Below are 20,729 nucleotides of genomic sequence, written 5' to 3'. Positions count from 1 at the left end.
GGGGCTGCTCTCCAACCTCCAACGGGGATATTACACCAAACACCGCCGCCGATGCAGACTGTAAGCCATGGACCAGGCCCTTCTGTGCCATCGGAACAAGCACAACTCAACTATTCTGCACTTTTAGGGCTACCCGAAGGAAAAACTCTGGCTTCCTGGTATGCCGAACAAATGGCGTCCATAAACCTCGTTTATACGCAGCTCAGCGCACAACAAGCCTTGCTCCAAGCACAGGCTAACCAATCAGCATTCGTAACTCCACAACCAAGGTCTCTGAGTACACACACGGCTCAGCAGACAAACGCGTGGAACTTATGACCAGAAAGAGAACCAGTGCAACAGGTCAGAAGACCCAGCATACAAGACACGCGCGATACTTATGCTGAAACAGAGAGCAACTTCGTCCAAACCTCCAATCTACAACGAAGGCCGATCCAAACCCGTTTGGGCGCACGCAACATGAATACAGAATGGGAAGAGGAGGAAGACGACCCAACTTACAAGGCGGAATCCACAGTGTTCAGCAGACTTCCTCCAGAACACGAGGCATACAAACCAACCAAGCGCGCGGGGTACAACCCCAAAGCAGAGCATGATTACACCTTGAGCTATCGTCCTGAGGACATGGCTGAAAATTCAAAATTCATTCCAGAAATCGCGTGCGCGGCCATCGACAAAACGAAGTTACCACACAACGTGGGTAAATACAATGGGTTGACGGACCCAGACGATCACCTCCAGGTGTTTAAAGGTGCAGGAGCAACAGGCGGATGGAACTTACCAACATGGTGCCACCTGTTTGCTCAGACATTCGTTGGCGCGGCGCGCATTTTGTTCGACAACTTACCGGCTGGCAAAATCAAATCATGGGTCGATTTCCGAGAGAAGTTCCTGGCACACTTCTCTCAGCAACGAAGACAAGCCAGAGATCCGGGTGACTGTCTGAACATATGGAGAAAAGACTATGAAAGTGTAGAAGATTTCATTACAAGGTATAACAAAGAATGTCTAGAGATCGGAGACATACGAGAGAAAATGATGCGTGCACACTTCATGCGAGCGGTCAAGTGCGACGATCTGGTTAAAAGAATCAAAGGGCGAGATGGAGGACCCAAAGACTGGGAAACCTTCATTGAAGCGGCCAAGACCATTGCGCAGACAGACATGCAACTGACCGGTGACGATCACCGTCAGCGCGCACACAACCATAACGATCGAAACAACAGAAGGGGCAGAAATCAACCCTGGAGAGCTTCTGGGAACAGAGAAAGAAGCCCCCCACGGGACGACGCACGCCATACGATCAATCAGATAGCCCATCGAAAAGAAGTAAAGCGCGAAAATAGAGAAAAGCAGTGGACTCCACTAACCAAAACACCTTCTGAAGTTTTAGCCACAGAGAACCATCAGTTCAAACCACCCTTGCAGATGCGCAACAAAAGGGGTCAAGACCCAAATCTCTTCTGTGAATTCCACAAAGATACGGGCCACTTGACCGATGACTGCTTTAGCTTAAAGCAAGAAATCGAAAGAGCTCTAAGAGACGGAAAGCTCGGTCACTTAGTCAAAGGAGGAAAGCGCGATTACCGCCAAATACAACGAAGAGATGAAGGTCCAGACAACAAGAAGCTCAGAAAGCTAGAAACTCATATGGTGCAAGGAGGTCCACGGCGACCAAGAAAAAACTACAACAAGCGCGCACAGGATGATTCATGGCGCGAGAAGCAAGTAGTGTTCCCAGTTGTCAGGGGAGGTCCAAGAGAAAAGCGGCCAATAGTCATCCCAGGGGTGATCGGCCACTACCAAACAGATTACATCTTTATTGATCCCGGGAGCACCGCAGACATCATATATGAACAGTGCTTCAATCAGTTCGACCAAGAGGATAAGGCGCACCTAGAACCAGTCGATTACCCACTAACTGGATTCTGCAACGAGGCCGTCTTTCCCCTAGGACAAATATCGTTCCCAGTATTGCTTTCCGATGGGAGAAATTCAAGAACCGAAGAAGTCACATTCATGGTGCTACCGGCACATTCAAGACATGACATCCTCTTAGGAAGAGAATCCCAAGGAGATTTCAGCATGATCTGTTCCGCACCACATTCTGCCATAGGCTTTCCAACCGAAACAGGCATTGCGTTGATGTACGCAAGCAAAGAAGTGCTAACAACAGATGAAATCAGGCCGGCAAAAGCAAGCAAGCCCGCACCGCGCATAGAGGCAGAAAAATGGGTATTGAATAGCGCGTACCCAGAACAAACAGTCACTCTGGGGCCCGCAATGTCTGATCTAACGCGTGCGGCGCTAAAGAAATTACTGCATGACAACATGGACGTGTTCGCCTGGACACCGGCTCATATGGTCGGTGTTCCACGGCATATAGCAGAACACCGGCTAAATGTCTCGGAGGATGCAAAGCCAGTAGTGCATGCTAAACGACACCTGGGAGACATCAAACACGATGCAATGAAAGAACAAGTGTTAGAACTGCTAAACGCAGGAATCATCAGGGAAGTCCGGTACCAAACGTGGGTAGCAAGCCCAGTAATGGTAAAGAAACCGAATGGTAGTTGGAGAATGTGTGTCGACTACAAAGATCTGAACAAAGCATGTCCCCGTGACTGCTATGCTTTACCAGACATAGACGAGAAAATAGATTCTTTGTCAACGTTTCGGTGGAAATGTTTTCTGGATTGCTACAAAGGATACCACCAGGTCCAGATGGCTGTTCAAGACGAAGATAAAACCGCATTCCGCACGCCAACGGGGTTATACTGCTACACCAAGATGCCGTTCGGCTTAAAGAATGCAGGTGCTACGTATCAACGGTTGATGAACGAAACATTCAGTGACGCCATCGGTAAATACATAGAGGTATACATGGATGATCTGGTAATCATGAGCAAGGAGGAGAGCGCGATGCTGGCAAATATTCAGAAAACCTTCAACACGCTGCGCAGCGTGAGCATCAAACTGAATCCAGCAAAGTGCTCATTCGAAATGGAGGAAGGAAAGTTTTTGGGCTTCATAGTCACTAAAGATGGTTTTAAGGTGAACCCAGAAAAGGTCCAGGCCATAGAGAGGATGCCTTCACCAGCAAACGTCAAAGACATGCAAAAGCTCGCAGGACGATTGGCAGCACTCAATCGGTTCCTAGCTAACCACGCAGCAAAATCCTTCCCATTCATCAAGACCTTGCGCAACTGTATGAAGAAAAACCAATTCCAATGGACTCCGGAAGCAGAAAATGCGTTCCGCGAGATGAAAGACTGTCTCATCAAGCTGCCAACTCTAACCGCACCAAACAAAGGAGAGCCTTTGGTCTTGTACCTCTCAGCTTCCGACAGGGCCGTCGGAGCCGTATTGCTGGTTGATCGACAAGGTGTCCAAACACCTGTGTATTATGTGTCCAGAACCTTAACCGACCCAGAAACCAGATACGCAATCATGGAAAAGCTTGTCCTTGCACTGATTCACGCGTCAAGAAGGCTGCGCCGATATTTCGCCAATCACGTCATCCACGTGTTAACAAATTACAATATTGGGAATATCCTAGCAAGGCCAGAAGTATCAGGAAGGTTGGCCAAATGGGCAATAGAGCTAGGGGGACACAACGTAGTCTTCAGACCACAACCGTCGATCAAAGGCCAAGTTTTGGCAGACTTCATGACGGAAGTCCCAGATGACAAAGACAGAGAGTGTAAGGCGATGGAGAAGGCTGAGAAAAAACAAACCGAAGAACCATGGCTGCTGTATACAGACGGTGCATCCAACGAAGATGGGGCAGGCGCGGGGCTACGGCTAGTAAGCCCTGACAAACACGAGTTCACTTACGCCATACGCCTAGACTTCAAGAGCACAAATAACGAAGCCGAGTACGAAGCCTTTCTGGCCGGCCTGCGTTTGGCAATCAAAATGGGAGTCCGACACATCGAAGCACATGTGGACTCCATGTTAGTAGCAGGCCAAATCAATGGTCAATACGAAGCCAAGGGCGACATAATGGCACTCTATCTCAACCAAGCAAAGACGTTGCTGCAATCCTTCTATTCTTACAAGGTGCACCACATAAACCGCAGCGAGAACAAGCCGGCAGACGCCTTAAGCAAGCTTGCGTCAACAAGTTTCCAGCACCTAGCCAAAGACGTGCGCATAGAAGTTTTAAGCAACCCGTCTGTTCCACTCAGAGAAGTCAGCGTCATCCAAACAGGAACCACGTCCTGGATGACACCCATAATCATGTACTTACAGTCCGGGATACTTCCAAAAAATAAAGCTAAGGCGCGGAAAATCCAGTATAAATCAGAACATTATCAGATGGCAGACGGGATATTATACCGAAAGTCATATCTCGGCCCGCTGCTAAGATGTGTTGACGCCGACGACGCAAATTATCTGATACGGGAAGTACATGAAGGCATTTGCGGTATCCACGCCGGGCCGCGCATGGTAGTGGCAAAAGTAATGAACGCCGGTTACTACTGGCCCGGAATGCACCTCGATGCCGTGAAGGAATTAAGAAAGTGCAGCGGCTGCCAACGGCATGCACCAAAAACCATGCGTCCAAAAAACGAGTTGGTGCCAGTAACAACCGCATGGCCCTTTCAGCAATGGGGCATAGACATGGTGGGCCCTTTCCCAGAAGCTCCGGGGGCAGTCAAGTTCATCATCGTCGCGGTCGACTACTTCACCAAGTGGGTGGAAGCAAAAGCACTTGCGTCAACCACATCGGCAGTCGTTAAACGATTCATCTGGGAACAAATCATATGCCGGTTCGGCCTGCCACTCCGAATCATCACCGACAATGGTACAAACTTTGCAACAGATGATCTCGAACGATGGTTCAAGGAACTAAACATTGAACATACCTTCTCGTCGGTCGCACATCCGCAAGGGAATGGTCAAGTTGAAGCGGTCAACAAGAGCATCGTCGATGGCATCAAAGCGAGGCTCGGTGAAAAAAGACGAGGGTGGGTCGACGAGCTACCAAGCATATTATGGGCCCATAGAACAATGCCCAAGACAAGCAATGGAGAAACACCTTTCAGCTTGGTCTATGGGTCCGAGGCTGTGATCCTAGCAGAAATCGGGCTTCCATCTCCGAGAATGCTCTCCATGAATCTGATCAATAACGAAGAAGAAAGGAGGATCGACCTGGACCTCCTAGAAGAACGGAGGGAGATGGCAGCAATCAACGAAGCCAAATACAAATCAAAGCTTGAAAAATATTACAACTCCCGAGTCCGGATCTGCACCTTCAACCCAGGCGATTATGTCTTAAGAGACAATGAAGCGTCCAACGCAGAAAAACCAGGGAAACTGGCTCCCAAATGGGAAGGCCCATACATCATTAATGAAGTCCTCGGCAAGGGGGCATACAAGCTACGCACCATGAACGACAAAGAAGTTCCAAGAACCTGGAATGCCCAACAGTTACGAAAATGCTACATATAAACATGTAATCGTATAGGGCGAATCGCCGACACATTTACCTAATACAAGAAGTGTTTGGCTATCTTTACTTCATGCAAATTTTTTGTCACAACTGCATTTATTACTTCGGGCGTACACGAAAACATCAATGGCTCGACCATAGGAAACGTTGTAGACCTCCAAGGCTCGTCACAACCAAGTGAACAGCCGGGTCAGAAACACAACCAAAGCCTACAAAACGCCAAAAAACATAACTTCGTGCCCACATAAACACGAAAATATCGATAGCAAAGCAACTAAACATTGTAATGCTCCCAAGGCTGTGATCCCAGCTGAGCTCACACAATAACCCGCAACTCGATCACTTCGTATGTCACATGCAAGCGCGCATACTTAAATGACAGAATAAAAACGTTGTAGTAACACAACATCACCTGTCAGCGCCATCATTCATTCGTGACACCTAATCAAAGTAATTAAACATGCACATATTATGACGATTTCAAAATTTGCATAACCATAATCAAAGTAACAACACATCTGTCAAATACATAACAACACAGGTAAGATATTTCAAATTGTCTCAAAAACAACCATTACAAGCCCATTCAGGGCCATGCATGGCACGCAGGCCGGAAACAACCTATCAAGCATGGCTGGAGCCAGCACCTCCAGCAGCATCATCGCCATCTTCTCCCAAGGCTTTTTTCAACAAAGCCACCCCATTCGCTTTGTGAGCCAACTTCCCAGAGGCCCGAACAACAGCTAAATCAAGCGTCGAGAACTCTTTTCGCTTCACAGCATAGGCAGCATCACAATCCTCTTTGTATAGCTCGAAGTGAAAATCCTTCTCATTGTTCGCCGCCGCAAGTTTACCTTCAGCATACCCAAACTTGCGTCCACTATTATACCCTGCCCTACCCAATTCAAACATATAGCGCGCAAGTTCATCAGAATGTAAAATACGATCAGCAAGCTGCATGAGAACGAGACCGAATAAGAACAAGAATATGCAAAGACAAAAACGAAATGAGAAAACCAAAAACATTACCAAAGGAACGCCGCGGGAAAGCAACCACCTACTATCAGCTGAGGCCTCCTCAGCAAGAAGCTCAGAAGCACGACACTCAGCCGCCTTCTCATCAAGAAGGCGCTGAACAGTTTCACACTCCGCAGCCTTCTCCTGCGCAAGAAGCTCCAGCTTATCGATCCGCGCAACGTATTCTTTTTCTTTCTTCTCCGCAGCAAGACGCGCCTGATGAGCCTCATCAGCAAGGGCCGTCTTCTCACCAGACAGCCGCACAATAGCATCACGCTGCGACTGCATCTCCGCGTTCGTACGAGCACAGGCCGATTCCCAATCCTTTTGTTTTTGCTCATTCAATTGTTTCTGCTCTTCGAGCTTCCGCTCAGCCTCAGCAACCCGCCATTGCAAACCTTTTTGCTCTGCGTTAAATTTTTCTCTCTCTTCAGAAAACGCCTTCTTAGCCTCCTCAAACGCCAGAGTTTCTTCTCCCATAGATCGCCATTCGCGAAGAATCTCCTGAGAAGTGGCAAAGAAGTTAACCCCAGCCGTAACATGATCATCCATAAGGGCAAAGCGGCTGCGGTTCTTCTGAAACATTCTCTCGGCAGGAGGAAGGGACAAAGAGAAAAACTCATGACAATTCTGCAAGTCAGTCATTCGAGAACCCTGAGTAAGGCTCCAGCGAGGGACATGAGGCATATCATCACAAGCCGGATTGCCCCATGAATCATCAGGAACACGTTCAAAATGCGAGTCCCGCACAAAGCCAGAAGTGGCTCCACCTTCAACGGGAGGGCGTTTTGTGTAAATGGTTTGTTGCGGAGTAGTCTCACTAGACTCCATCTCCACTTCAACACCTTTACCCTTATCGCCTCCAGCAACATCACCTCCGGCACCGTGGCCTCCACCAGCATCACCACCAACATCACCTCCAGCAGCGTCACCTCCCTCAAATATACCTTCAACAAACCCTTCACCGCCCCTCACAGTTACATCAACACCATCTCGAGGAGGGGTCAAGCCAACAGTCCTCGAAGGAGGAGAGATAGGTGGAGTAATCTGAGAAATATCCACCGGCCGCGGTTTCTTGCTAGTCTTAGATTCTGCCATAAGACAACAATTAAAAGAGCAATCCAAGGAAAAATACGACAAACGTACAATGAAGGAAAACTTACCAGGAAGAGGAGCAGAGGCAGCATATATCTCCTCCAACAAATTCCCACGACCTCCACTAAACACGCCCAAATCAATCTCGGACTCTGAGGGCGCTGGGGGGGATCTCTTTTTGAAGCTTTGCCTTCTTGGCAGCAAAAACAGCAGCAGCCTGCTCATCAAGGCGACGTTTGTGATCATCGAGAGCTTTCTTCTTCATATGCTCAGTCAAAGTGGCCTTATCGTCAGGATCCGACCCCTGACGCACCTCCCCAGGGCCTAGGCCAGACAACGTATCAGACACTACCACATAATCTAGATAAGGAAGAGTAGAAGGTTGCTTACGAGAAGATCCAGCAGCTCCGCCCTCCTTCTTCTCTTCCCTCTTTCCAGATCTATCAGTGCGTGCTTTCTTCCTCGTCTCCAACTGGGCAGACGGATCAACAGACGCCTCCGCATCGTCATCATCCTCAGCAAACCCATGTACCGGCTTAGCAACACCACCAGGCGCGGTACCTGCACGCGCGGAATGAGATATTAGATCTTCAACATCCCGGTCAGAACTTCCACTAGAAAGGATGACGACTTCCTCTCGACCAGAGTCGACAAAGTCATCCCCATCATCCTCACCAAGAACTTCATTCGCGTATCTGCTCAAACTAGCGTCGGTAGGATGCAGAAAACGGTCCCGTATTTGCTCCAACCACGTTGGATTCCCATCAGCCTGGATAGCTTCAACCATGGCACCCGCTGATTTAGGGTCCAAGGCATTCAACAAACTATAACCAACTGCAAAATGGAAACAAAAATAAGGACACATAGTAAGCGTAAAGGGAAATAATCAAGTGATGAGACATGAAAGAACAATACATTTGCCCTTATGGCTATACGCAGGCTGACCCAACGGATGTTTAGGAACCCACAGCAAACTCATCCCTGCACCAACCAAAGCCATCTCATCCAGTTGAGAAATAGCAGTCGGCTTCGCAGTTATCTTCTTAAACCAGTCTTGATCACCATAGTTGGGAAGAACATCCACCTTAGGGATCCCTTGACTCACTTGCCGATATGACATATCCGCCGGAATCACACCTCGGCGGATATAAAAAAACTTCTGCTTCCAATCATGAATGCCCTTTATCGGAACAGAACACACCTGAGCAACTCCCATCCTAGCCTGAAAAGAGTAAAACCCACTGGTATACGAAACGCTGTAGATAGCGTTGAACATCTCAAACGTGGGCTCAACACGGTAAGACCTACAGACAAACTCGAAATGGGTAATCCGAGGGAGCCCAATCGCATTTATCTGAGAAATATGGAGCCCATAACCCCTCAAAACAGCAACAGTGAACTTTGTAATCGGCAACCTAAAATTGCCTTCCCGGAAAAAAGCAGCATACAACGTGATAAAACCCGGAGGGGCATCCAATGCAGTGGATCCAGAGGGAGGATAACGAGCTCCCCACTCAGGACGAAAGTTATGTCCCCTCATAAGCATCTGAAATTCCTCCTCCTTCCAGTTAATCACAGCCTGGTCTGGACCAGGAGGAGCCCTACCTCTATGCTTCCTTTTCTTCTGAGTTGGATTCTTATCAGCCATGATAAGGGTCAAGAAGAAGATGATTTGAGAATGTGAAAGATAGAACAAACAAGAAGAAGATAGAGAGAAATCGCACTTAGAATTCGAAAGTGAGGGAAGAAAGAGATAACCGCCCCATATTTATACCCATCGCATTTAATGCGATGGGTAGTGGAACGTCAGGGAACAGAAAAAGCGCCCAATAGATGACTGACACGTCACAGGAGAGAGAAGACGTCGGCTCGTTTTTCGGGAAGCATGGGCGACAGGGTCTGCTGATGTGACAGAAAGTCACTGCAAAAGCAACTGTTCGCCTCCGAAAAGACAGGGACGTCAGACGGTCACACCAAACACTTCCCCATAACCACCAAACTTCCAACAGAAGGAAGCACAAGAGAGCCAAAACCCATGCGGCATGCGTCCATTTGGCTCACTTTTTCAAGAGAGTCAGAACTCATGCGGCATGCGTCCATTTGGCTCATTTTTTTTCAAAAGGCCAAAACCCATGCGGCATGCGTCCATTTGGCACACTTTTTCAAGAGAGTCAAAACCCATGCGGCATGCGTTCATTTGGCTCATTTTTTCAAAAGGCCAAAACCCATGCGGCATGCGTCCATTCGGCTCACTTTCTCAAGAGAGTCAGAACCCATGCGGCATGCGTCCATTTGGCTCATTTTTTTTTCAAAAGGCCAAAACCCATGCGGCATGCGTCCATTTGGCACACTTTTTCAAGAGAGTCAAAACCCATGCGGCATGCGTCCATTTGGCTCATTTTTTCAAAAGGCCAAAACCCATGCGGCATGCGTCCATTCGGCTCACTTTCTCAAGAGAGTCAGAACCCATGCGGCATGCGTCCATTTGGCTCATTGTTTTCAAAAGGCCAAAACCCATGCGGCATGCGTCCATTTGGCTCACTTTTTCAAGAGAGTCAGAACCCATGCGGCATGCGTCCATTTGGCTCATTATTTTCAAAGGGCCAAAACCCATGCGGCATGCGTCCATTTGGCACACTTTTTCAAGAGAGTCAAAACCCATGCGGCATGCGTCCATTTGGCTCATTTTTTCAAAAGGCCAAAACCCATGCGGCATGCGTCCATTCGGCTCACTTTCTCAAGAGAGTCAGAACCCATGCGGCATGCGTCCATTTGGCTCATTATTTTCAAAGGGCCAAAACCCATGCGGCATGCGTCCATTTGGCTCACTTTTTCAGAGAGCCAATAACCATACGACACGCGTTCACTTGGCTCACTTTATACTCACCAACTTCAACGCGATGCATAGAAATCACAACTCTCATAAGTCCAGAATCCCTCCTAGACGATCAACTCAACCAGAAGGCACACTGGACTGGGGGGACTTGAAGAGGTATGGTCCCAATTCCTTGCCTACATGGCAGGGACCACACCACTTTTTGTGCACACAAGGCATCCATGTCACCAGAACCTTCTAGAAGCTTCCAGAAGACACCTAGGCGGTTCACAGCTGGCACCAAAGATGCTTTGCCCAACATAAAGGACAACACGTGTCACCATTGACAGAAGGCCACATAGGCCTGCGGCAATCCAGGGAGCAGGGCTGACGCGACCAGTACGAGGTATCCAGCACAAGCGAATACAAGGACGCCACGTGTACCACTACACCCTTCGCGACAGAGCAGACCAAGAGGATATTCCCCTTGGTCGGACAGCTGGCGCGCACCCACAGCTGGCACAGCTGCTTCCTCCTTCTTCACCCTCCGGCTATAAATAGGACCCTTCATCATTCAGGTTCAGGATCTTGGCTCTCTTTACTCACTCTATACACACACTGTTTTATTCATCTCAGAGCAGTACTTATTCTCACGCCGGAGCCTGGTTAAGAGGGAAAACCTCCTTCCCCCCTCTTAACGAGACTAACGGTGTTTACTGTTTTGCAGATCTCAGGCCTTTGATACGAGCAAGAGAAGAGGTTGAACCCCATAAGTGAAACGACCCTCTTGGTTATCCTTGTGTTAACCATTGTTTCAACAATAAGATAACTTCATCCTAAAACAATCAAACAAATTCAACACAAACCCTCAACTCAGCTTCATTTTCCACAAGATCTTCCTCCCTGCGATACCCTCCAAACGCAGATCTCAATGATAGTCCGGTGACCCTTTTCGCCGTAGCACATGACAATCCACTGCCAGTTGCCGCCGTTGGACCACCGGAAAAACCAGAAGATGTTGATGATGATGATGATGATGATGTGTAGCCAAGTTCAGTATCATGGTGTTTCAAACGGCTATATAGCCGTTACCCTTAAACTCCAACGGTCAAAAAATGGCTCTCCCACATCGGTAAGCCTTTACCGATTGCTTGTGAAACCGATCGGTAAACACAAACGACGGCGGTGTTACCGATCGGTATACCGCTTTGCCGCTCGTGTTTACCGAGGACTCCGTTCACCCTAACTACTAAAAAAAAGTTAGTAAATTAATATAATATATTCATTTTGACTTGTTTACCAACTGTCTTTGACCTTGCACAAGAGGCCCATTGCATGCCTTCTCACTGTTTTTTTATAATCCATGAATTTTGAACAAGCTAGGTTTACTCAAGATTGTATTATTTATATTAATTAATTAATTAATTAATTGTAATTCAATATATATATATATATATATATATATATATATATATATATATAATAAAAACTATTACATTTATATAATAATAGGCTCCTTTTGAATCACGAGCCTAGTCAAATCCAGTATATGAAGCTAAAATCAAGCTTTTAATGGACTAATCTCAGATGACTCGACTCATTTACAAGCCTATTTTTAACATTCTAAAAGGATGGTATCACAAAAAAAACCAACCCAATTGTATAAAATCTATTACATAGCCTTTAAAAACAATTTTACTTGCTGTTATGAATATCCCCTTGGTTACTCAATCATGGTAACAAGAATCTAACAACACACTTTTAAATAACCATCTTCCGTTCCGACTAGAAAAAGTCGCGAAAACGGAAGAATTGTTATAGTAGATAACACGGACATATTCCTCGATTCACGATCTGCCATGTAGAGATATTGCGGTGTGATCCGATGTTGCCCATCCTGTGTCACATGACATGTTCCATTAATACCATATATGAGCCAGACATTCTGGGAAACAGTTACAATGAATAACAATAACTCAAGTAGATCATATAATGAAGATAACATAAGAATCCCCGATATAGAAACACAAACTCATGATGATCAGCATATTAAAAGCTTCTAACAAAGAACTTTCTTCGAGTTTATTTGACAATGGTACACATATGGAAAGATCTAATACGAAGAATAAAAGTTACGGTCCAAGATAGCGTTCACAAATTTAGCCCATTTACTTCGAAATGAGTCGATTCAGGTTATGATTTAAATATGAACAGCTGGAAAGACAAAACGGAAAAAAAAATTTACAAAGACTTGTGGTCCATGGTCGAAAGTCATTTATATATAAAACAATATTATTAATTATTAATATTGCAATAATATACGTTTTGTAATCATATTTTACATGCCAATTATGTATAAAAAATATTTTTCTTTGGGACAAAATGTGTTTTAGGAAGGTGTACACAAAACCGATTGTATGGCTTTATGCACTTCTGATGCATGTCACATGTGGAAAAAAATAGAAAAAGAAAAAGCCAAAAACACTTGCCTGTTGAGATAAGGAAGAAAGTCCGATCTTACTTCTAGATATCGAAATAACATCCTGTCCCCACACAGAAAAACCAGATACACCATCACTGTGACCTCTGAATAGGATCAACGGTGATGCCAAATTCCTGTAAAAATTAAAAAATATATATTATATTCTTAATTTTTTAAAGGAAACAAGGAAATTATTAGTAATGATTATTATCCAAAAGATTACTTTCTGAGGTCCCAAACTCGCAAAGTCTTGTCAAGCGCGCTAGAAACAAGCAAGTGGTCCTCCGGAGCAGCTAACTGCAGACATCGGTCAATTCAAATCCAGATTGACTATTGAATTCAAACATCCCTTTTTGAAACGTATAATTTGACTCAAACTGCATTGACTTGAAAGTTGAAAACCATACCTTTGTCACATATCCATCATGAGCTTGCCACGAGGTAATTAAATCGCCGCTCCTCATGTCAAGCAACCTACAGTGACCCGAACTTAGTCCAGCCGCAATCCACGATGGTGAGGTGGCAGCTCCATTAGCTTGCATCTTGGTCGAACCACATGAGCATATGGATGAGATTAAAGAAGGAAAACTCGATTCCGAAGAGTCGCTTCTCCACAAATGAAGTTTTTGACCTTCTTCGATGTCAATGAATCTGAAGTTTTTGACCTCCACAAATTAAGGTGATAATTACGATTACAAAGACAATAAGATTACAGTATCGATCTGGACGTAGTGATTTACCTGAGGGAACCATTTCCGGTACCTGCTACGAGCCTATTTACTGTTTCCAGGTGATGCATACAAGTATACATACTTCCATCATACGCGCTACTCAAAATCCCACTACCGAGTGAGCTAAAATCGAGCATATTGGCTTGATCAGAATGTATCTTGGATGCTGACGTCATGGAGTTACCATATTGTGCAGAATTTTCAGCAATTACAGATATCTTTTTTCCCGATTGACTATTCCATAAATGAATGGTACCATCACAAGAAGCTGTTCGTTCATAGGAGCCTATGACACATATGTCATTCACAACCTGACAAGGATAAACACTAAGATTAACCGTTAACGTTAATTCAACAGAAACTGGTATGACAAGTTGAAAAAATACAAACCTCTTCATGGCCATCATATGCAGATGAAGAAACGATTCTCGATAAATCCCATTTCTGGACGGATCCCTTAAATCCCGGACCAACTCCAGCTGTAAAAAAAGTGCATTCATCTTGGCAAACCGCAAAAGATCTAAGAGCTCCGTAATGGGCCCGGACCGAGTGAATTACAGACGCACTGATTTTCCATGGAATTTCGTTACTTGAAGCCCCGACCCGGCCCATAAAATCAGGCCCATCCCAGCTAGTTGCAGGACTAGGGAACCAATGCCAAGGTTCCTGCTCTCTAGACATTGAGGATGATGTCACGTGATGGTGTCGCTTATGCGGTGTTGAATTTTTTATGCCTTTATCTACTTGTGATTGTGGTACGGACCATCCAAACCCGTGAAGGAAAACTTTAGCAGAATTATATTCAGACGTTGGATTCTTGTTGTAACTTGTTTTTCTTGCGTTTATATTGTCCGCACCCCCACGAGAAGATTCTTCTGTTTTCTCCCACTAAGAATTACAGTCTTAATAAGCAAGACTAATTTGTTCGGATAAAATCGTTATGCTTGAACATATTAAATATCCCACCTTCCAATTATGATTCCATAAAAGATACTGTTCGAGAATCAACCATGTGGTACAACACTGACGAAGTGTCTCGATTCCAAGAAGAGATGCAAAAGGTGGATATAATAGCAACCTATAAACATTGTGAACATGATCATGAAGAACTCACGAGTAAAGAAGGGAAAAAAAAAAAAACTTACACAAGATCCATCCGGTTTTCCATTTGTTCGTTCTCGACTTTATTTTTAGAAACTTTCTGGCTTGGACCAGCACGAGTTTCTTCAGAGAAGGCGAGTTTTTCAAAGAGTTCTTTGAGTTTAGGCATGACGTATGATGTCGTTAATTCTGGTCCAATCTGCTGCGAAACTGCAACAAGACTTGTAGCACCAACCTGTTGCCATATTTACATTTAACCATTCATTCACCAAAACGAACCACGAGATTTTCACAAAAGTTATAACAAAGAAGCATTAAAACACCTGTAGTGATGGCATTCCCAATTTGGATGCCATGAGAAGCTGAATATAAAGGCAACCTCCATCCTGGTAATTTCAGTCAGTTATTAATGCACTCATTATACAAGTGTGTGTGTGTGTGTGTGTGTGTGTATCATTTATACTTCTAAGTATTAAGTTTCAGACCTCTATTAGCTCTTTGACGATCACCTCATTCGACAATAATTCCACTATCCCGTCTAACGTCATTAGACAATCCATAAGAGCCAACGCACTCCAACTCTGCATAGGTTCAGGCCTACTCACATTGGAGGCATCGATGCAAGACCGTACAACGTTTTTCAGTAATGGAAGAATCTGTTTCACTATAAAAGTCTCTCCCAAAAGACCACCTGATTATTAGAAGCAGTTAGCTTAAAGGCGCTAAGACGAAATTATTGCATACAAAGGTAACCAATTTTGGTCCGGCTTCCATTTTGAGTAACCATCAAAAGTAACCACAGTAACCGTACATTTGACCACGTTGACTTTTTTTGAAAGTTGGTTATGTTTTTATGCAACAAACCTAGTTAAGAATTCAAAAAATGGAATTACCAATTCTAACAATGACGTCAACTCCATCACTGCAAAGCCCCTTCCCGAAACATTGAATCAGAGGTAATATTGTCTGGGTAAGGAATGACGAGTTAGTCAACTTTCATAACAGGCTCGTATATCAAATCAGACAATGGAGAAGTTAACAGAACCTGATGAACTGTAAGCGGTACACCGAGCTCATCCGTTGAGCCAATTAAAAGCACAGACGCAGCTCCCGATGAACTCTTATGAGGAGAAACATACAGATTTGATAGAACCATAGAATGCATATTCTCTAAATATACTTGTTTACCGACTTTGCTCCACAACTCGCGTACAAACGAGTCTTGAAGAAGAGAAACCTTCATATGTGAATAACCAGTTGTCTGCAAAAGTCTCACTTTAAGAAGTCAATATAAAGAACACATTTAAGCCACAATTTTGAAAAAACAAAGTTTGCAACGGGCCTGCAGAATTTTCTGGATCACAGGCAAGATAAGCGTCTTCACAGCTTGCAGATTCAGACACTTCAAGAACTCTTTGAGTATTATATATGCGCATTCTGCTTCAGTGTCGGATAGAGGTGTGAGTAAAAGCGGCAAACAGTGGGGTGCACACATTTCAGCTGCAAAATTTCCCATTAATTTCAAAGCTCCAGATTTCGCATAACTTGAAACATAATGGATCCGAGATTCGTCTTTCGATAAAAGCTGAAGCGGCGCTAGAAACAGGTATGATGACCTCACTGTTGCAGGAAAGTAGGGAGATTCCAAGAGAGACTTGATAGAAGGTCTCCTGGTTGTTGAAAAATAAAGGATTAACTTATAACGTAGAAAAAATAGAGTAAATTATATTTTGGCCCCTAAGATTTAGTCAGTTTAACTCTTTCGACCCCAAAAGGAATCTTTTGACATATCAGACCCTCATGTTGCATTTTGTAATGATTTTGGCCCCTAACACCAACTCTGTTACTTTTTATGTTAAATGTAAGAGTATTTTGGTGCTTTTACACTTAATAGAAAAAAGTACCAGAGTTAGTGTTAGGGGCCTAAACCATTACAAAATACAACTTCAGGGTTTGATATATCAAAGACTCAAAAGATTCATTTTTGGGTTGAAAGGGTTAAACTGACTAAATCTCAGGGGCCAAAATAGTTATTTCCTCTAGAATGATATTTAGAAACAAAAAACTAATAAAAAGACTACCTCTTCCAATCCTTCTGAATGCATACTTCGACAAGAATATTAACTTGAGGTGGCAGTTCATGCATCAATTTCGGCAGAACGCCACTATGTAAGTACTGTGCTAACGACGCAGGATTGAAAAGCGGTCTCCGCAAATGAAGTTCCGCTAGTATGCAACCGATTGAAAACACATCGTTTGCGATTTGTGCGGAAAGATTTGTCGACGAAGACAGTTTCTGTCTCCATAGAAGAAAATCTTGATACCCTGAAGTACTACAATCGTCTGCTTCGATATTCTGAAGAAGAAAATTTATATCAACTACTAACGGCAAGTTTGCGTCTTTGCCATATTCAAAGGTTTCGGATGTAATGTCTTCCTGACGTAATGATTCGTCTAAACTGGTGCTATATGAAGGACTCAAGTGGGAAGCATGTTCAATGAACGTAGCTGCCTTTTCAAGTGCTTTTAAATTAGACGTTTCATGAAGCACATGTGTCTCACCGGTAACTGAATCAGGGTTATGCTGACTAGACTTCTTTATAACGCCCCAACGAGCAGGATGGGGTAGACTAAAGAGCTGGCGCCGCCCTGCTGATCTGGCGTTTGTCGGTTCTGAAGGGGGCAACATGACGTTTTTTGCAGCAACGGCTGCTTCCCCGGACATTTTGTAACCGAATATGATATCTATCCAATGATGAATCTGACATGATACGCGATAACTTTCCAAAGCGTCTCTATGCAATTTAATAAACTCTTCAGGGTTACTTGCCCATGAAGGTACTGCTAAATCCGACATCCCGGAATGCTGCGACTGGAATATTGTTGGATCGTAATAAAATTCGGGGATGCATTCATCTGGGGTCCACTGGTAAAGTCTATGCATTGTGGAAGGATACTCGTTTGGTTCGTAAACCGACCGGACAGCGGAACGAAGAACACTTAACGGTAATCGTCTTGCTTTGTAACTGCAAACAGCTAGTTCCGACAGACATTCATCTGAAATATGATGCGGGATTTCCGATGTTAAGTACGTAAAATCCAACTGTTCATCGCCTTTTGCCAACCGCCATTTACTTTTACTCAAATTTCGCCACCCGGTTTCATTATTTTCATCTGGTTTTACGCTAAAATCGATAACCCATGGCATAACAGTGTGAAAAGTGTGATCTCCCCATCTCCTACCAGCGATTTTGTTTAAGAATAATAGATAGTCAAAGTTAGTCAACTCTCCACTCCACCAGCGGATAAACACACTATGCCAATCTGAAGAACAAGATAGCTTCAAATCAGCATATATTTCATTTGAGTGACAACCCTCGGTACAACAAGCAATTTTTGTATCCGACTTGGAGTTTGATTGTAGCGTTAGCGTATCACCGATATTCAGCCAACACCAGAACGAATCAGTGAGAAATACATTCGACGGAGATAAATTACCATGAGCGATTCCTAACCCATGCATGTATCGCAAGGGAGAGAGTATTTGATACATTAAAAACTTAATATGCCAATTTGACTTTAAGGCATCGGGGCTGTAATGAAGAATGTTTTCCAATGTATAAGGAGTTTTTGGTAATATTACATTAATATGGGTGGGTGATTTCATCATGCCCAAGATCGGTACTATGTTTGGATGTCTTATGCAACCAGGAAAGCTAGTTTCGGTAAATGACGGTACCCCGATTAAGTTAAGAAAGTTTATGGTATCTCGTCCGGTTGCTTTTCTTTGTATCAGAAGATTAAGCGAGTGCAACACGTGATCTTCTGTAACTCCCGATAAGAAACTTGAAGCCAGCTCGTTAAAAGCGGGAAATGATACAGGCCCGATTTGAGAAAGTGGGGCCAATGATGTTAGTGTCCTCAAGCAAGAAAACCGTTTAGAAAAGTAACAGGTTGATCTGTTGCACCCCAATCCAGGTAATGATGTCCTTCCAGCATCACTAACCAAGATTTGATGCTCGTTTGGATTAATTTCTGATGGATTAGGTTCAACATCTTCTGGAAAATGCTCGTTGCTGTATAAACAAGTTTAGGCACAGTTACAACATAATGAAGTTCATAAAATGGAAATACAATACTCACACTATATACACTATAATTCACTTAAGTTTTCTTAGAACACCGACATATGTTCATATAAAAGATGAAGGTAGATAGTATCATCATCATCATCATACTCAGTAAATGATAAATCCCACCAATAGCAAAGCTAACGTAGGGTCTGAGGAGGGTAAGATGTAGACAACCTTACCTCTACCCCATAGGAATAGAGAGGCTGCTTCCAGTGAGACCCTCGGCTCGATAGTAGTTTTGCATCAAGCCTTGGACATAAGGCACATAACACTCAACAATTAAGACAAAGGCCAATTAGTGCATGTATGCCCTTGTCTTTCGGCTATCCACGCCACCACATGATGCATGATTAATCATCCCCCTCTTTTAATGTTATTTTCACGAAATTAGTAAAATAACATTAAAATTAGTGCACTTTCACTTTTCCCCCGAGCGCCCACACATATATACATTATATGCGCATACTGCAAGACCCCACAAGTAGATAGTAATATATTGTTAACGATTTTTGTGTTCATATAAAGGGGATTTGTAGAAGGTCTATGTTGGCAAGGAGCATAGGCCTAGCTCGGAGCCTAGGCACCAGGCGCTTAAAAATCGAGGGCTTTACTAAAGTTAAACACGTAATATACAATTCCATTTCGGGGGGTTTTGGACATATTTTAGGCTTGTTTAGGGCTAGTTTATATCAAACTCAACAATTTAATTCAAGTAAAAAAAACATAGAAATTGAATAATAGATGATCATACATACATGTACTTGGTGAAACAACTAGCTTCATCAATAGGCAAATACATTAATATAAACTGAGGTGAAATCTCTCCATTAGAATTCAAAACCTGCATCAAAGCCCTCGAATTTTACATCAAACATCCATTAACGTAAGATCAAAACATTTATAAATTCAGAAAACACATAATGTTACCTGAACGACGGCGTCGGAGGCGAAGGGGAGGGCGGAGGCGGCGAGGGCGTAATTGAAAGAGAGTTTGTGGGAGAAATCGGTTCGGATTTGACAGTGAAGACAGTCGAAGCAGAATTGAGCTTCCATTGGTGATTGTTGTGAGGTTGTTGTTCATTGGGGATTTTGATTTGGGGGAAACATGGTGAAGTGATTTCAATGGATGTTTACATGGCTAAGAAACAGAGATGGATTGATTGTGTGTATGATGGGATTTCTCTCCATGAAAGCTTGGCTAAAGTTGGAAAAATGATGATGAACAAGGATTTAATGAGTTGGAAAATAGTTATATCTTAGTAAATTTTCCAGCAGTTTTGAAACGTAACTTAACGGGAATTTATACTGCACGTAATAAAAATAAGCATAAAAACGTATTATATTTGATCCGACTTATTTATCAAAAAAATTTACGTCGAAACGTTAGCCAACTTGAATTTATATCAACATGTACATAAAAATAAGCACATAAGAAAATTATGTCTTTTAAGTTAAAGAATGGTACGGTGCGTTGTGGACTTGTGGGGGCGAAACGTAAAGTAACTTAAAATGTATATTGTCTAATGAAAACGTATTATATTTGAGTGAAAGGGTATGGTCCCAGATCTTGCACCAGTCTTAGGCGCAAGTGACCATCACCCGGTTTACTCTCCCAATCGACAAAGAACATGCCTCAATTCGTGCGGGCGCGCGCAGACCTGGTTTGCTTTCCTACTCGGATAAAGATGAGATTCTCATCTTATGTATGAAAATGGTTGTTTTAGGCAACATACACAGAATCCGGTGGTTGCTACCAAATATGGTAGTTGTTACTATCATTTGAATCCACATCTTCTACAAATGTTGTGTTATTACATTTCGCACATTGCCGTGTACAATCTCGCGCGGGCACGCGCGGGGATGACATCGGATGATGCAACCTTTCGAGGCCACAGTA

The 20,729-nt window shown here is 43.9% G+C and overlaps 2 protein-coding genes across 3 annotated transcripts; one reads left to right on the top strand and one right to left on the bottom strand.

Annotated features, from left to right (window-relative positions):
* Positions 1–459: 459 nt before the first annotated feature.
* Positions 460–5,499, top strand: LOC110943545. Its single transcript, XM_022185287.1, has 4 exons — positions 460–1,189; positions 1,481–3,208; positions 3,341–5,029; positions 5,474–5,499. Exons 1-4 carry the CDS (start codon positions 460–462, stop codon positions 5,497–5,499), a joined length of 4,173 nt encoding a protein of 1,390 aa, XP_022040979.1.
* Positions 5,500–11,935: 6,436 nt separating this feature from the next.
* LOC110941175 (protein GFS12) lies at positions 11,936–20,047 on the bottom strand. Of its 2 annotated transcripts, none has more exons than XR_002593899.2 (16): positions 19,760–20,047; positions 19,588–19,673; positions 16,781–18,775; positions 16,042–16,369; positions 15,745–15,960; positions 15,593–15,665; positions 15,185–15,390; positions 15,023–15,085; positions 14,744–14,934; positions 14,565–14,676; positions 13,989–14,486; positions 13,608–13,909; positions 13,275–13,532; positions 13,091–13,164; positions 12,875–13,001; positions 11,936–12,282 (listed from the first exon to the last, which is right to left on the bottom strand). XR_002593899.2 is itself a non-coding variant. In XM_022182792.2 (16 exons), exons 1-16 carry the CDS (start codon positions 19,883–19,885, stop codon positions 12,133–12,135), a joined length of 4,791 nt encoding a protein of 1,596 aa, XP_022038484.1. In that variant the 5' UTR covers positions 19,886–20,045; the 3' UTR covers positions 11,936–12,132. The 2 variants fall into 2 exon arrangements, 1 of the variants encoding a protein (XP_022038484.1); XM_022182792.2 differs by having other exon boundaries at positions 13,275–13,518; positions 19,760–20,045.
* Between the last annotated feature and the right edge of the window lie 682 nt (positions 20,048–20,729).

This window comes from Helianthus annuus, chromosome 5 (assembly GCF_002127325.2).
Source record: "Helianthus annuus cultivar XRQ/B chromosome 5, HanXRQr2.0-SUNRISE, whole genome shotgun sequence".
NCBI classification, from domain to species: domain Eukaryota; kingdom Viridiplantae; phylum Streptophyta; class Magnoliopsida; order Asterales; family Asteraceae; genus Helianthus; species Helianthus annuus.
Note: the sequence above shows the minus strand (reverse complement) of the source record. Positions and strands in the feature narration are given on the sequence as shown.

Bases quoted from the DNA above. Each gene is read 5' to 3' on its own strand.
- LOC110943545 (XM_022185287.1), top strand. From the start codon at position 460: ATGAATACAGAATGGGAAGAGGAGGAAGACGACCCAACTTACAAGGCG. The intron at 1,190-1,480 runs GTCAGCGCGCAC...AATTCCACAAAG, and splicing joins ACTGACCGGTGACGATCACC to ATACGGGCCACTTGACCGAT. The intron at 5,030-5,473 runs GCAATGGAGAAA...GTAATCGTATAG, and splicing joins TAGAACAATGCCCAAGACAA to GGCGAATCGCCGACACATTT.
- LOC110941175 (XM_022182792.2), bottom strand. From the start codon at position 19,885: ATGGAAGCTCAATTCTGCTTCGACTGTCTTCACTGTCAAATCCGAACC. The intron at 15,961-16,041 runs GCCCGTTGCAAA...AGACTTTTGCAG, and splicing joins TGATCCAGAAAATTCTGCAG to ACAACTGGTTATTCACATAT. The intron at 13,910-13,988 runs GTTTGTATTTTT...TATCCTTGTCAG, and splicing joins CATATGATGGCCATGAAGAG to GTTGTGAATGACATATGTGT.